This window comes from Podarcis filfolensis, assembly GCF_964270895.1.
Source record: "Podarcis filfolensis genome assembly, chromosome: 3".
NCBI classification, from domain to species: Eukaryota; Metazoa; Chordata; class Lepidosauria; order Squamata; family Lacertidae; genus Podarcis; species Podarcis filfolensis.
In genome coordinates, this window is record NC_139606.1 from 58622691 (window position 1) to 58640900 (window position 18210).

The window sequence follows — 18210 nt, forward strand, 5'->3', positions numbered from 1 at the left end:
TGATCTCTTGTTGTTTTGTTAACTGTATAAACAGTTATAAATTCACAGTAGATTGAGTTGCCCTTCTCAGTGACCTTCTTTGGGACAGGGTTCAACATCCTGTTTGGAGCAGAGAATTACGGCCAACCAAAATGAACTCCCACCTATTTTTGTATGAAGTAGACAGTGACTATTCTGTAGCGTCCTCAGATTCCCCATGGTTTTTATGTATTTTAACTTTCAGTTTAAGTATTGTGTTAAAAATGCAAACGACTTTGAGGTCAGACAGTTGGAGAGTAAGGCAGTATAAAGGTAAAGGTACCCCTGCCTGGACGGGCCAGTCGTGTCCGACTCTGGGGTTGCGCGCCCATATCGCTTAAGAGGCTGGGGGCCAGCGCTGTCCGAAGACACTTCCGGGTCATGTGGCCAGCGTGACAAGCTGCATCTGGCAAGCCAGCGCAGCACACGGAAACGCTGTTTACCTTCCCACTAGTAAGCGGTCCCTATTTATCTACTTGCACCCGGGGGTGCTTTCGAACTGCTAGGTTGGCAGGCGCTGGGACTGAGCAACGGGAGTGCACCCCGCCGCGGGGATTCGAACCGCCGACCTGACGATCGGCAAATCCTAGGCGCTGAGGTTTTACCCACAGCGCCACCCGCGTCCCAGTATACATAACTGTAATTTTATGTTTTTTTTTTAAAAAAGGTAAAGGTAAAGGACCCCTTACAGTTAAGTCTAACTACTGTTGTCTATGCTCTGGTAACTTCAAGGTTAGATTACTGCAATGCATTATACGTAGGGCTGCCTCTGCAGACGGTTCAGAAACTTCAACTAGTGCAGAATTCAGCATCCAGGTTGCTCACCGGAACAAGATGGTTTGAGCATATTACACCGATCCTGGTCCGACTGCACTAGCTACCAATTAGTTTCTGGGTCCAATTCAAAGTGCTGGTTTTGACCTATAAAACCTTAAATGGCTTGGGACCACAATGCCTCTTCCCATATGAACCCACCCAGTCCCTGAAATAATCTTCTGAGGCCCTCCTTCATGTTCCTTCTTCTCGAGTGGTCCAGAGGATGGCAACACGACAATGGGCCTCATCTGCAATGGCTCGCCGTCTATGGAATGCTCTCCTCTCCCCAGGGAAGTTCACCTGGCACCTTCATTATACACATTTAGGTGCCAGGCAAAAACGTTCCTTTTTAACCAGGCCTTTGGTTGATCTCATTGACATCCAACACCCTTTTAGAATGTGGTGTTTTTGGGAGGGAGGGGGGTTACTGGGTTATTGCTTTTGGTTTGATTTTATATCTTGTGGTCTTGTTGTGAACTGCCCTAAGACCTCCAGGTATAGGGTGGTGTATAAGTTGAATAAAATAAATGATGGGAGTTGGAGTCTACGAATAGCTGGGGGGACAACCACCTTGGCTGTCCCTGAACTGTGGGATGGCTCAACCTTTCAGATACTAAGACTGTACATTTTTTTCATGTGCAGTCTGCACCACCTCTGCTTTCAAGTGGAAAGAGCTTGTCTACCTGTCAGAGAGAAGGCTTGTACACCTTTCCCCTGCCCCACAAGCTTTTTATGGTTGGTGCAATCGAAGGGAGAAATTCATTGCCATGCTTAGTCATACAAAGTTTAATAATGACAATAATGATGATGATAATGCTTTTCTTAGCTTTCCATTGGCATAAACAACTTTGCTTGTCAGATGAAATGATTCCCCCCTCCCCTCCCCGCTCTGTTCTGGGGCTTTTCCTGACCCTCCAGAGCTGATTTGGGGAAGGCAGAGCATTCTATAACTCTTTAAGAAAGCTCTTAGTTATTTAGGGCACCACTCAAAATATTTCTGAATTTTGTTTTGTTTTGTTTTATTGTCCATGTACTTTGTAAAATCTCCCTACTACTAGCTGCTACTGTCACAGTTAGCTTTGTTAGATTTTTTTTTCTTCATAAGTTGGGTATATTCATCATTTATAGAAGCCATAAATAAATTCAGTGGCTAAAGCTTCAGTGGAGCTGGACCAGTTTACGACAGAGCTAGAGCAATTTGTAGTAATGATAGATTACTAGCCATAATTTTAATTTGTAACTGCAGGGTTACTAGAAATATGAGTTACCTGCTGATGCACTGAGCTATGATTACAACATGAAAAAGGCAACAATATCAAAACCCAGAAATTGAAATCTCTGTCAGAGAACACAAAGAAAGTCCTTTTCTTTCATAATCAAATCAATCAGATTTTATTTGTACATTTCAAAATGCCTGTGTGGAAATAATACAAATCATTTCATCCATAAAATGTACCATTGACAGGCACAATTGCAAATTAGTTAGGGCACCTCCTACTACCTGAAAATGGGTCACATTAGCAGATAGCGACAGAACAACAAAATAGTAGGAGCAATCTTCATCTTCTAAAGGTTGAGGATTAGTTACAGCCATTGTAGTCACTTAAGTTAATAAGTTCTCACATGTGAAGTTACATTATCCACTTACCTATCTATTGTAGGATCCAGCAAGGCTACATCAATATCCTGAGGAAATGTAGTTTTCTATTTTAAGAAGACTTTTCTTGCATGGCAGGATATTATCTTCATTCAGCATGTTTACAATTATAGCACGAATTTGTGTCTGCTTGTGCAAGTCTGGAAACAGTTGCCCTAGTCACTTTAAAGCTTAGCTTATTGATTCCAAGATAAAAATCTTATTTTTGATGTGGTTGGTAATTTGTGATTTCTTCACTTTTTCGTCATTCTTGTGGAATTATAGGGAAAGATATGAAGCAGAAAAGAGAAATGTCTGCTACTGCTTTTAACGCTTTCAGGGTCCATTTTTGCCTGATTTGCTCAAAATGTTCAAATCACTTCAGGCTAAATGTGATCATTTATGCAGAATACTGAAAGACAAAGAGGGAACAATTTTTTCAGGCAGGCCATTGGTAGTGCTATTTCATGTGATACTTATGAAATCTCTGACTGTATTGGATGTTTGTAGACAACACTTAAACCATGGTTTACAAGAGTAATCCTAGGCTTGCCCTATGCTTGCGGGTTCCCTTTTCCTCTTTCAGGATGGACACAAGGAGTGTGGAAGCTTTCACTTTTGATTAGCTGCAGTTTGTTCTGCTACCAAAACCCAGCACACTGTGATTAATCTTAACTGTGGTTTGATTGAAACAAGCCAACTTCAAACCATGGGTTCTGAAACTAGCTTTTTTCAAGAAACTGTAGTTAAGATTGGGGACGCAGGTGGCACTGTGGGTTAAACCACAGAGCCTAGGGCTTGCTGATCAGAAGGTCAGCGGTTCAAATCCCTGTGACGGGGTGAGCTCCCGTTGCTCGGTCCCTGCTCCTGCCAACCTAGCAGTTCGAAAGCATGTCAAAGTGCAAGTAGATAAATAGGTACCGCTCCGGCGGGAAGGTAAACGGCGTTTCCGTGTGCTGCTTTGGTTTGCCAGAAGCAGCTTAGTCATGCTGGCCACATGACCCGGAAGCTGTACGCCGGCTCCCTCGGCCAATAAAGCGAGATGAGTGCCACAACCCCAGAGTCGGTCACGACTGGACCTAATGGTCAGGGGTCCCTTTACCTTTATAGTTAAGATTAAACATGATGTAAGGTTCATGCATAATATTATGCTGCAGTTAATTGACATAAGGAGCAGAAGCTTTATAGAAATACGAATTTTGAAGGATAGCTGTTTCAGATCACATATTGGTTTGGGAAGTGCAAATAGATAGGTTTGCATTAGAATGTGAACAAATTTCTGCCCCAATCCTACCTGTAATCCAAATTGTTTCAGAAAGAATGCTTGATTTTAGGTGGATCCAAACAAAAGTAGGGCGGAAAGAAGGGAAACTCCAGGTGCTAAAAATGAGATTTATTCTATGTCTGACTCCTTTTAAAAAACAGAAGTACACACACATGCACTCACACACACAATATACATGGAACAGTGAGCATAAACTGTCATCTTGTATGATATGGTTTCATAATCTCAACCTAAATGAATACGAAGCAAAAGTTATTGAGTTACCTTTCTTTTGTAAGCAAAACAAAAAGCTAAAAGAAGTTAAATGTACAGTATACATTTTCTTGAAGAGAAATTAAAAACAGCGCATCTGAAAACAATACAACTAAAAATTGTGAATTAGTTTTCCAAACAAATGTAGCTAGACATGGTGTGTGTGTGGGTGTGTGGGTGTGTGTTGCAGGTTATCTATCTTTTCATGATTAGACCTTTCTATCAGCTAGCCTAGTAGTAATTGTTTTTCAAATAACCAGAGAAATTTCTATGCTAACATTTCTAACTTCCCTACTATAAGCAAGATTGTGTCTAACTGAGCTTTGAGCATTGTCAAACCCTATTAATCATTTCAGAAGATAAATTCCACCAATCTTAAAGAAAACAAATCTACACAAATTCTGCATTGCCTGCTAACCATACGATTAATAGAACTGTAGAAACTCGTAAATTAGAAATGAAAAGCGACTGTTGCGACTGTTAAGACTTCTACGCCATGTAGATATATGACTATGGATTCTGGCATTATAACACATCCATTGCAATCCACACACTATCTACTTAAAAGTAGCCTCTTTAACTACAGTGGAGTAAGTAGCTTCTGACAATTTACTTGGCCTTCTTTAAAACATTCTGAAAAAGATGCTGATACCCATGAATCAAACTGTGATCACCATTTCACTTAAAAAGTAAGTGACAAGTTTGTAGATACTCATTCAGGAATGAAGCTCATTCAGCCGTATCAAATGCTACCTGACATTGTGCGTTTTAATAATTCTGTATAAGAGAATCTCCTGTTTTGTGAGTGTGTGTAGCATCAGAGTTGTTAATTCATTGTCAGCAAGACCTTTCTCCTTGCTGGAAAATATATCCTGCTCCATCACCTCTTAATTAAAGCTACTACCTTCTTTGAGCAAAAGCCTACAACCCACCAAAAATCTTGCACGACAAAAGACAAGCAACTGATAAGCATCCAGCAGGCCACAGAACATGGCTGATGTGTTCAGCTCAGTGCAACATGAGTTGCTCAAGCCTTGTTTACAATAAATGTACAGTAGGGAATACAGACGAACATCCAGAAAATTTTAATTTGGGAGCATTTGGCATGCTGTGTCAGCATTTCTAGCCCCTGCAGCTTGGAGATGCTAGAGCTGAAGGAACCAGCCAATTTCTTTGTGAAAGCATGAGGTTTTGTTTAATAAATTGCCTTTAATATGTAGTAATTGAAAGGAAGGAAAAACAGCATTAGGTGATCAGCATGGTTACTGATTCATATCACTTACATTCCAATGATAGCAATGAGGTTTCTAGGTAGGCCTCCTTCAGGAGGGCACTTTGGAAGCAAAGAAGCCCCTCAGAAAAGTCTTTGCATCTGGTTGCCACCTGCTGCACTTAAAACCCAGAGACAGGCTTCAGACTATGATCACAGCAAATGAGCAGATGACTGCAGGGAAAGTCAGTCCAGCAGATATCTGTGTTCTAAGTCAATATAGGACTTCAAAGTGCTTTGGATTGAATTCAGAAACTCCCCGGGAGCCACTGGAGTTGTTTCAATGCAGGCATGATATGTATTTGCCAAATCCCTGGTCCAAATCCTACTGCAGTGTTCCGTATTGGTGAAGTTTCAAAGGCATTTCAACGTCAAAAACACGCAAAATAATTTGCAGTAGGCCAACCTTGAGGTTAGGCGTGCATGGGTACACATGGCCAGCCTATCTTGATCCAGGGGGTGGTTGCAGCCAGTGCATCAACACTGGGAGGTAGAAGGTCCCTCATGCCGCTGAGGGTGAAGAGTACAATAACACTCCTAGACTGCATACCTAATTGACTGACGGTGTATATCTTGATCATGCTTTCAGAATATGACTTTTCTGGTCTTGTTAACCACTTTTGTCCAGATCTTTCTTCACTCTTTCTCCATTTTTCTGAAGTACCCGTGATTTCCTCTTCATTCTCACACAAGATGCCCATGAACATATTGTAGAGAATGTATCCAAGAACCATTCTCCACATCCATACCTTGCTGCTCATACACACTCCACTAGTGAATGGGGCAATCTCCATAACTCCACCAAACATCAAACAAAATAAAGGCCCTCTGTAGGGCTGAGCAGTTGCCTGCTGTCAGTTCCCTGTGGGTGGCGGGCAAATGATCCTGCAAAAGGGACTATCCCTGCTGTTCTTTTTCCCCACTCCCCCTTTTAAAAGAAATAAATAAAAAGCCCTCTGCCCACTTCTTCTCCATGTGGCTGGAGGCACATGATCAGACCAATGAAGTAACCTCCATCACTTTTTCTTCCACCTCCCTGCCTGCCCCCCACATGATAAATCAATGAAAACTCTTCCTGGGGCAAAGCAAGAAGAGGCAACTAGATTGGCAGATGCCACAGAAATGCCAATAAGAGCCTTGGTGGGCATCATGGCAGCTGTGGGCACTGGGTTGGTGACCTCTGGCATAGGGGATGATTTGTAGCCAGATATATTCACAGCTTAATCTCTTTGCTAATGCCAGTAGATCACAAACACAATAACATACAGTACTTAAAGTGCTGTTCCTTTGCTAATTAGCCATCTTATATTGACTTTCAGACTTGCAGTAAATATTATTGTTGACCCAAGAACTGGGATATTCACACTAATCTAGCAATCCTTAGTGGTTGAAGGGTTTGCATTGATTCTTTGATGGTGATACAGAGTTTCCCTACCAACTACAGCTTTCCAATTCACTTCAGTCTTGAATACTGCACACCACTTAGCTGAAATAAACGGAGAACCTTTCTCATGTAAGAACACTGTATATTGATTGGAAGAGCACATGGGTCTCTGGAATAGGGATTTTGGCTGCGATTAACATTGTAGTACTTACTGCACATATCTGCTCAGAAGTAAGTTCCGTTTACTTCCCAGCCAAGTGAAAATAGGATTTCAGCCTTAGCTTGGCGGTATAACGTTGTGAACAACATTTTTACTATCGGACCAAAATGCATCATCATCATCATTATTATTTTGTCTTAAGATGTCTTTCAGTATTAAAATCCTGTGATTCTGCAACTTGTATATATGTATACAGGTTAAATTCACCATTTTGGCCAGCAATAAAATTTAATGCTATCCACATTCTACTTAAATAGAAAGCTATCCCAAAGCAATGAAGTGACGTGTTTCTGAGGCATGCAGACACATAAAAGAACACTTCTTTTTTATATAAAAAGGAAAAAGAGTTTGTCTAGATCATTTTCAAAGAAAACAATTTGACGCAAATTAAAATTATCTAAAGCTGCATAAATATGTGTACCACCCACAAGAGTGTGAGAAGAGCAGTGCCTTATACGCCACGACAGATTGTCTCTGTTTTCATGCCCTGCTTTGAACTTTGAGCTAATTTTTGCAAATGCCTGGGAGCCTGACTTAGGGGAGCAAGAAGTCAGTTTTCTTAGGAAAGGGTCAACAATGCTGTGTTCATAAATGGCTCCTATAGTTTATTGTGGGATGAGGGAGGGAATCAAATGAGAATGACATTGTAGTCCCAGTAAAATTGATAATTTAACAGCACTCTATGGAAATTATGTTCATGTTTTGAAACCTGATAGTTAATGTTAAATGATGACAAACATTTTGCCATCGAAATCGCATAGTGAATATATGCATGCCTTATTGACAGTTATATAAATGTTTAGAATTGAAATGTAAGACCAGAGTGCTCACACGCTGTACAGCCCCAGCAGCTAATGCACTGTGTATTCATCAAAAATATGTATCTTCAAATACTTTAAAAGCAGGAAAGATCCCTGAAGCACTTAGAAAATAACAAGGCATTGGACATAAACTAACATCTCGGTTATGAATGCTATAACCCTTCACTGTGCAACTTGGTTAACTCCTGATTTTTTTATGTGTTCAGTGTTGTAATGTTGTAAGTAACCATTATACAGCATTTTAAGTATACAGTGGTACCTCGGGTTAGGAACTTAATTCGTTCTGGAGGTCCGTTCTTAACCTGAAACTGTTCTTAACCTGAGGTACCACTTTAGCTAATGGGACCTCTCACTGCCGCTGCACCGCCACCATGTGATTTCTGTTCTCATCCTGAGGTAAAGTTCTTAACCTGAGGTACTACTTCTGGGCTAGCGGAGTCTGTAACCTGAAGCATCTGTAACCCGAGGTACCACTGTACTTATAAAAATATATTTATTTGAAATTGGCCCTACTGAAGAAATAAGTCCATTCATCTCATTTATTTATTTAACATATGTGTATATTGCCCTGTAACCAAGTTCCGCCTCGCTTCCATTCTAGGCATTGTTATAATGGGTGTTTCTATGGACACAAAAGCCAAAGTGGCTCCTCAAACGCTTCCTCCATGAATGTACATTGATTAAGCCATCAGACCAAGGATAGCAAGTCTTGTGTTAACCAGTGGGACGAGCCTATTCCCCCCGCCCCCCTAGGATATGTGCTCTGTTATTTTAGATTTCAATGTAAGTGTAAGGCTACTCAGAACTTCAAAATGTGGGCCCATTTGGACCCAACTGTCTCTTATGTGAAAACGAGGCCTTCTGCTGACAGGGGCCCTGGGCCTCTGCTCAAAGTACTGTCCAGGTGGCACCACTGACCCTTTACTGCTAGTCTGTGCTGTGTGACAGCTGAAAGGGTTACAGTGCCAAAGGGAGCTACTGGGCAGGTTTCAATGTAAAGGAGCAGAGTATTCATGTGCCTCTCTGCTAGCGCTGCAAGTCACTGCCCCACAACAGCAGTCTGTGTTTATATGTTGTGCTATAGCTTTCATAGAATCACTTCTACAGAAATATATAGCTCTTGTAGCAACATATCCTATTTTAGCTCTAAAGTTTATAATTGCTTCAAGCTATTCCATTTACATTAAATATAAGGTACCACAGGGTGCTACTAAATATTGAAGAGTTAGGAGACTAAAGCAAAACATTTGAATTTATAGCAAGAATTTTTTTTTATTAGGACATCGAAGTCTGACTCGAATACATTTGTGCAACATATACACTCACACTTTGAGAGGAGAGCATTGATGTTTGACAAGAACAAATTAAATTAAAATAAAATGTTTGGACATAATACAAAGTACACTAATCACATCCTCCTCAGTGTATTTTTATTTGTGATTTATAATTTAAAAGCCCAGTCTTTGCTGCTCATGAGTGCTTGTTTGTGTTTGGGTAATTCAAAGAAACATGGAGAAGTTCTCCATGTTTTAGGTTGTCAAGAATGTTGTGGGTTGTTAGGAGACCACCATTCCCCTCAGAGAGCTACAATTCTCAATTAACAGTCACTCCTTCTTCCCAGGGAACTCTGGAAATTGTAGCTCTGTGAGGGGGATAGGGATCTCCTAACAAACCTTTGCACTCTTAAACAATAGTTCCCAGTGTTCTTTGGAGGGTTCTTTGTTTAAAGTGGAATGATTCTGCTTTAAATGTATAATGCTCGTGGGGCCCCAATTTAGCCGCTATCATGCACTCGCATGATCGCTGCTGCCCCACCAAAAAGCACTTGTCTGCGGTTCAGTTGAGTGTAGCCAGTATTACATTTAATAGGTGTCTGCTACATGCAACAGCCCATGCATATATATCTATGTGCCACCTGCACAGCTACCCAAGCTGGGGACTGCTGGTATGTCAACAGTGCACATCTGTAGGCCAGCACATCTGGGGGGGGGTTAAATGTGATGCTGGCCATGTGGTTTTTAGCACTTATGTGACCTAAATTAAACCATTAAGTAATCTTCAACTATACAATTATAACTATTCCAAAAATACAGAAATACACGAATAAATTCCTCCCCACCCCCTACCAGTGCCCTTTCAAAACGAATCTAAAAGCATTATGGCAGGTCCTAAAGAGTGATAGAAAGGGTCATCTGCAAATTAGTTTAAAATGCCCACAGTTAAATGAAGGAATAAGAATACAAAGCTTTCAGTTAGATCTTTGACAACAAATCCTATATGTGTCCCTTAGATCCCATTTTAATTATCATAGAATTGAGAGCCCCACCTCAACCCTGCTTTCAGATCTTCAGAGAGAAAGTTCATGATGATCTGGAAGGTATTAAGAAGCATCTTTAAGTTATTGAAGTATCAATATGATTAGTTCTTTGCAGAAAGGACAATAACTGTCACTTTCATAAAGTTTTATATATTTTCTCCTTTAATGCTTTTCCTTTTATTTCTTACTCTTTTGATAGATGGCAGTTAAGAAATTTGCTTGAGATGATGAAATATAACCATATATTACAGTATCATTACTTTAAACATAATCTGTTTTTTACGCACAAATAACTGGGATGTCAAAAAGTCCCAAGAACCAAACCTGCTGTGTTTCTGCTTCATGTTTAATGTTCTTTGCTTCCCTTCCTCCCTCTCTCCTGCTTTCTTTTTCAAATGCATTTAACCTTAAAATAGGTAACTTCGACAGAGAGTAATGGATATTCTATGTCAGGTCAATTTATGAAATGGGTTTTGCTGTTCTATCAGCCCCTTGCTACCTGCAAAAATAATTATTGTTATTAGTTTGCATTCACGTATTCTCTTTCATTCCAAATAATTCAGCCTACTTACAAACTGTGGGGTATGCAGCAAGAAGCCACTTTTCTCACCATTAGCGACCCATGCTTTCTCTGGTTAAACAGCAGAGGTACATCTTTTAACGCTTTGGGAAATGAAAATGAAGATAATAGTTTCTAAGTGACACTGTATGCTAGGATTTAACGCAGGTGCAATATGACTATTGAATAGTAATTCAGCTTGTACACAGAAGCTAATGACTAAAGCTAATGGTCAGCTAATTTCCAGGTCACTTGCACCAGAAATATTTCATGCTTACTGGAGGCTACAGAATATAAAACTGTCTCATACTGAGTTAGACCATTGGTCTGCAAAGCCTCTACTCTGACCAATGGCAGCTCTCTAAAGATCTTTCCCAAGTTTTTAACTGGAGACGCTGTGACTTTTGTATTCAAAGTATGTGTTGTAACACTGAGTTATGGCTCCTCTCCTAGTGTGGGGTGGATGAAATACAGACACTCGTTTCCTGAAGTCTTTGAAAATATACATAGTATTTCATCCCTCAAATACCAACTCTTAGGAGTGTCTTAAACTCAGTTTCTTGGCTCACTGCCTGAGGATTGCTACGAAACATTTCCCTTCTCCTGCAAGACCCTTGGAAAGTTACAACTTCGTATTGATCTTACAAGTGCGGACCTTGGGGTTGAAGCCGATGGCAAGAAAAAAAGTTGAGGTCAATTTATAAGACTTATTGCAAAGACAACGGTGACTTCTTTTGTCACCTTCCTTTGTACGCTATTACTGCTAGGTGTGTGAGAGAGATGGGGAAAACTTGCAGGTCTGCAGTTGCAGGCTGTCAGTCTAACAACCTGGAATAAAGAACATTAGTCTCTGGCTTGGGGAATATGCACAAAGGCCCAATGCTACAATCCATGGCAAACTTTGCACTCACGTAACAGCCCCTGCTCACACTGGCGGAAGAAGAGGAGTGTGGGGGGAGGGCACCGCCCCCCAGCAGCACGATCCCGGTGGGGTGCCATCGTTGCTGTCCCCTCCCTGTGCTGGGCACCATGCCCCCGCAGGTGCCGGCCACGCACCCAGGACATGCGCCCTGCCCCCACCTGCTCTCCGTCCCCCGGTGCCGGAGCATGAAGCTCCACCACTGCCTGCTCGCTCCTCTTTTGCGCATGAAAGGAGATGCTTGAAAGCTTCCTCTATTGGTTTTAAATAAGGTGCACCTTCCTGTTAAATCCAAACTGGCAGAACGGCAGTTTATTCTAACTGTTCAAGAAAACAAGAAACAAGCTGTTGTTTCGGCTACTGGTTTGCCAGCCCACCTGCACTGCCTGCAGAAAAGACTGTGACATACCTTCAGCGTTTACAAATATTTTCGTGATGATAATCAGTGTTAACACTGCACCCTCTGTTTTATCCTTGGCACATTTCAAACTTTTGTTAACGAGTTGCATCCATATGCAGAGGATGGTTGATCTCGGACTCAATTTGTTCTGGCACTCATGTTCAGCACTAGAATCTGCTTTCTTTTCTAGGGCTGACCCCCCAGAATATTTGAATGGTATTTTATAAAAGTGAAGTTGCTCCAGGCATGCTTAGAGTACTTTGTTCACCACCAAATGACTGGCAGGGTATTTTCCCCACTCTCTCTCTCTCCACACACACACACACAGGCATAGAGCATTAGGGATCAGGGATTCTTTTCAAGGCAGATGGCAAGGCTTCCACAAAGGTCTGAGCCTTCTGTTTGCCCTTCTGATGGTTTTAAAAAATAATTACTCAAGTATGAGTAATCTGTGAGCATTTATTCAGTCCGCTTATGAAGCCGCTTCCATTTTAAGACAGTCAACAGTGCTAAATGGTCAATGCTAAGGCTACTTGCTGTGCCCATTTGGATTTCTGCTGAGGAGACAGTAGCATGAACCAATTAAACCCTATCTTTGTGGACAATAAAATAGGTTCCACATTCACCTTAATGTTTTCCCTTATCAATTATAAGATGAAAAAGAAAGTTAGTGTTTCCCCGCAAACATATACCTCCCTGATCTATTTCACTGACTTCTAATTATTGAATTATATAGTTTAGTAACAGCAAAGCAATTGCTACTGGGGGGAAAAATCTACTCAGCAGCTGGTGAGCTTGTCTTTTTCAATTTTTCTACTTTCAGGATGAGCTAGAGGTTTGGATAATATTTATAATTCTGATGAAGCACTTAGTAGATTTTTAATAACCCTTCAATGGGGAAAACCTGGCATATTCTGCAACACTGTCACAGCTGTCAGCATTATTTTTTGCCAGACTGGGTGATTTCCAAGGGCTAATTCAGGCCTTCCCATTGCCCCCATAATATACAGTGTGTGTATATATGGTGTTTAAATAATTTCCACCTGGGAGAATTATAGAACAAGTTTCAGAGACCATTACATATTATATCGGAAAATGGGGAATTAATGTCTAGAAATGGCATTCCTATGTGACGCTATAGGCACATGATGTGTCTATGGGAAAATTCAGTTATTTGGTAGTTTTGCTACTCTTGTCTTTTGGGGTACATTTATTTTAGCTTTGTTGGGATTGTTTTGCTACCTTATCTACGAAACAGCAATTTCACCTGAATGTAGATTGAATTTTTTTCCTGAAATATAAAGGGTAACTCTCTAAAAAGAGGAACAGGTGGCACCAGCTTTTTCTTAAAGAAAATTTGTGTGCATGCCTGTACATGGTTACTAGCTTAAGTAACCATCCTTTGTAAGACTATAGTCATATGTTGGCTTCGGAAGACTTATTTTGGGGGAATTCTCAAAGCTACCCAATGGAAATGACTATCCCAGCTTGATATGTTGCAGTTCATTGCAGGGGGAGAGGGGTTTTTCACTATTTGCTTTAGGTGCAAAAATGTCTAAAGCTGACACTGAGGAATGGTTATGGGATTTGCTGTGCAACAAAATGAATATCACATCCACATGGAAAATATTTACAGAGAGCAAAACTTCTTTTATTTTAAAAATGCCCTTGTTCTATATACTTATTCAAACAGAGCAAAGGGAAATGCCACTTTCCTTTTATCTGTTATACCAATGCAAACTCTGGACGAAGGTCTTATCAAAGATAGCGAGTTCTTTTTAAACTCATTCCTTTCTTAACAAACAGAACTTCAGCAGAACTAAAATATATAATAGTAACTGAGAATTTATATTAAAATGATAAGACCTACATACTTTGTATCCAGGGTAAGAGCTTCATTAGAATTCATTTCAACGTCTCTCTTTTTGCCCTTTCCCCTAAATGCAACGGACACATACGAAATTCTCCTTATGACTTCCCAGCTAGCATTTGTTATTTCAAAAAACTGTAATCCAACCCTGGGCTGGATTAATGACGGAGCATTTCCTTAAAACATAAGCATGTAAATTAAAGTAAACAGATGTTCAGACACTCCGTCTGTGCAGCCTGTAACCCACATGAGGCACAAACATACTTACTGCCCATCTGTTAAGGTGGCTTGTTCTCCATTCAGTACTTTGTCACGGGTGCCAGTCAGTCTTGCGTTAGACTGGCAGGCTGTTGAAAACTAAGATTGCCATTTGTGGTGGGGGATTTGTCCTGCCTACTGTGCACTGAGATATGTGGCATTAGGCACATTTTTAATATACATAGTTCCTTGATTATTCATTTTTTAAAAAAAAAAAGTTGCCTGAAACTTCTAGTGCTGAGTCATTAAAGATATATTGCAATGAATACTTATAAAATGGGGGCGGGGAGTTTAATAGGACAATTCACAACTCCAAGGCCATCTTTCAATCATTTTGTCTCAGTATGGTCCAACAGTATCAAAGAAATGGAATGAATTGTGGAGGGCAGACAAATGTTGACAACACTTATTTTGTGGCCTGTCCATGGTTAGGGAGAATATGTGGGATTGCCAAAATGAAACTGAACATTGTAAGGTAGGTTGGAAAGAAAACAGAATTAGAAGGTACTAGTTTGGAAAAATAGATTGAGATGCCCATAATTGATGGGATCCAATCTTGCCTTCTGATTTAGATTTATTGTCCTAGCATCTCCCAGAACCATCACTAAGTCTGGATTCTTAAACCAAATCTATTGATGTGCAAAATCGGTTCCTTTATTTCCATAGATAATTCTGCTTTTTCTCTTGTTCCTCCCTTACACCTGGCACAAAGTGGGGGTGTAGGCATGGACCCTGTTATTTTCTTAATGTCTGCTCCTGGAGACTAAAAAAACAGCCCACACATACTGAAAACATACTAGCCTGTAGTTGCCACTGAAGAGTGTGTGTCCAAACTGGCAACATATACACAAGGGCCAATGTTTGAATTTTTATTTCCTTCATACAGGCCTTAGTTGTATGCGACACGAGCATGTCGGTGCTTCATTTTGTGGTGAAAAACTTACATTGAGTGGGACTTGATCAGTGAATGAGGGTGAGGGGTTGAAAATGCTTCTCCCCTCCCAAATTGGGTACCCTATGCAAGCTACCACATAGTTCGTATAGTTCGTATAGGTCCGCATAGTTAAAGCCATGGTTTTCCCAGTAGTGATGTATGGAAGTGAGAGCTGGACCATAAAGAAGGCTGATCGCCGAAGAATTGATGCTTTTGAATTATGGTGCTGGAGGAGACTCTTGAGAGTCCCATGGACTGCAAGAAGATCAAACCTCTCCATTCTTAAGGAAATCAGCCCTGAGTGCTCACTGGAAGGACAGATCCTGAAGCTGAGGCTCCAATACTTTGGCCACCTCATGAGACGAGAAGACTCCCTGGAAAATACCCTGATGCTGGGAAGGATGGAGGGCACAAGGAGAAGGGGACGACAGAGGACGAGATGATTGGACAGTGTTCTCGAAGCTACAAACATGAGTCTGACCAAACTGCGGGAGGCAGTGGAAGACAGGAGTGCCTGGCGTGCTCTGGTCCATGGGGTCACGAAGAGTTGGACACGACTAAACGACTAAACAACAACAAAATGCAGTCTACAGTAATGCTTCATGATGAAGCAGGCCCTGTGAAGAAATGTCAGAATCATAAGACTAGAGAGATGAAGTGGGGAACCAGCTATTTTTATTATAGTTAATGGAAAGCATGAGTGTGCAGAACGCATCAATTTTAACACAATAATTTCTTATTGCCTTTTTCAATTATTGCATTTTCTTTGAGAAAGTCAAAAATTAGAGCCAAAGATCCATTGTGATATTTGAATTTTACTTCTTAAGTGCCAGGAGCAAAGAGCACAGGGGGTTATATATTCACTACTAGTATTTGTAACATTTTTAAAGAGTGTCCCAAAAAATAATTCCTTCTATATATGGTTGGGAGACATAATCCACCAGGATGTTCTGCAGAAGCCCCATTGAAATGAAATTACTGCTCAGGAAATCGTACTGGTGGTGTTGGTGGTTGTTTTTTGTTTTTGTTTTTTTGTTTTCTGCTGTGTTGGAGGGAAACTTTAAATATTGGTAACTGTAATCTCAGGCTGGATCTTGACACATCAAAGAAGTGGTTCAGTTAAACACGTTGTGAACTCATACAGGGAAATCCAGTTGGGAAGGACAGGACTCCACAGCGCCACCTGGTGTCTCAGTCTTATATTGCATAAACAATGCATATAAAATACTTTTTCTTTACAAATCTAGCTGAGTCCACTGTGGGTGCCTAAAGTAACCCAATTTTTTTAAAATAAATAAATAAATTAAAAGCTTGATATAATTTATTGAAATGATTTCTGTTACTATTTATCAAGCATCTGTAACATACAGAATGTGGTCCACAGAAAGTGTACCTGCTCTCTACAAACCTCATTTATGTTTCTTTAGAAAGCATAACATTGGCTTCATGCATTCAGACACACTTGCGCAAGGAGGGGGGAAACTCCTGTATAACAAATGATGATGGAAGACAGCACATAATTCCCTATGAACAGCCTCAAAGAATATCCACATAATTCTCTTCAATAATATGGATGAGAATGAGAGATGTGGGGAGGAGGGATCTAATGGAGAGAGAGATTCTTTGTTATACCTGAATATATAGACTGGCTTACCTTATTCTTCCAAACTTCTGTATTTGTTCTGAATACTGTCATTTGTGATTTGCTTTTGATGCTGTTTCAAAAAAGAAGAAGAAAAGTCTAGTTTGCCAGCTATTTTCTGGAATGCTGGGATCAGCATCTTTAAAAACGTTAACAAAAAGTCTAAAAAGAAAATTCATTCTGGGGTCAAAATATGCCTTGAGGTTATTTGCCTCACATTGTTTTGAGGCAGCGAACAAATGCGAAGGAAAAGACAGCATTCAGAGAGATATGCCTGTAGGAGAACAAGATTGTGGCATTCTTCCTAATTGGATTTGCTTTTACGTCCTGAGGACAGATCCCCTCTGTTTTAGGTTATACTTCGCAAGACACATTCAGTATTTGTAGCCTAGTTCTCCAGGCTGATTGGACATGGAGTCCCTCTGTTTGAGCCTTGAACCTGGGAATTGGAGAGGGTGGGAAGTGGACAGGATAAAAGAGGGACATGCATCCCTGATTCCTCCAGCAATTTAGTATCGTCCAAATATTATATCTTGTGCATTAGGGTTTTTCAATAAGAAAAGCGAGTCAAAAACGTTATTGCTTTTATTTTATTTTTTTTAAAACCACCAACTTTATTTATATCAAGCATTTTAGAAAGAAAAAGAACGTATATGCTTGGTTCCCAGCCTTTAGAAGTGTCTGAAAGCACTTCTATCAGAATTGCTTATTTGGAGTACTGGAGGTGGGAGGAGAGAGAGTCATGTACAGGAAATGAACAGTTTGTAATGATTTTTCCTTGGGGCTCTCTATCATCCACATGTCCTTTCTCCATACAAGAAGTCCTTCCCTTGAAAGCGCTGTAATTGGAAAAGAGTAGTTCAAAATGGTTAAAGGCATGTTTTCTGCTATGTAATCAGCATCATTCTTCTTTACCGCAGATAACAGCTGCTGGAGGACATCTGAAATTTACCGTTTCGTATGACCTCACAGGGGAAGAGGATGCTGCAGAAGCAATGCTGCAGTCTGATGTCATCATAGAGGTAGAGTATTGCTTCCCCGTCTCTTGAAACGCTCATTGAAAGAATAGGTTGCTAGTGGCACACAGTCAGCAGACCTCCTATGGCTAAAAGAAGAAGCTAGCAGTAAGACCCTTCCCTAAGATGCTTACATTCCGATCTAAATTTCGTTGGTGGGGAAGACAAGCAGTGAAGGAGAAGAAAGGGGGATGAGTCAAAGAGCAACAGGCTGGATATATGGAAATGAAGCTGCATAGCCTTAGTTTTTGTTTGGGGTGATGAAGACTAAAAGCCAAAGAGGCAGGGAACTTTCCCTCCCACCCTCTCAAGGGCTGCATTTCTTTGGAGAAAGGAATTGAAAGCCACATACCCCAAAATGACCAGGGCCAAGAGAGAGAGAGAGAGAGAGAGAGAGGGACCAACCAACTGAGGGAACACCGTTCACACTCACCCACAATTCACACAAATCAAATATGTGTTTGCGTGTTCAGACCCAGAAACCTCCCTCCAAATAAAGACACATTTGACTCAAATTTTAGTTTTGGTTTTTGGCAGAATTTAGGCCACAACTTTATTGATTACAGAAAAGTGAGTGGTTGCATAGGCTCTGG

The 18210-nt window shown here is 40.7% G+C and overlaps 1 protein-coding gene across 13 annotated transcripts in view; it reads left to right on the plus strand.

Moving 5' to 3' along the window:
* The window catches only part of LAMA2 (laminin subunit alpha 2), a 359840-nt gene that overhangs the window by 167018 nt on the left and 174612 nt on the right, over positions 1 to 18210 (plus strand). For all 13 annotated transcript variants that reach the window (XM_083607541.1, XM_083607530.1, XM_083607532.1 and 10 more), the window contains exon 13: positions 17522 to 17623. In XM_083607541.1, coding sequence (XP_083463667.1) covers positions 17522 to 17623 — 102 coding nt within the window. The remainder of the gene's footprint in view (positions 1 to 17521; positions 17624 to 18210) is intronic.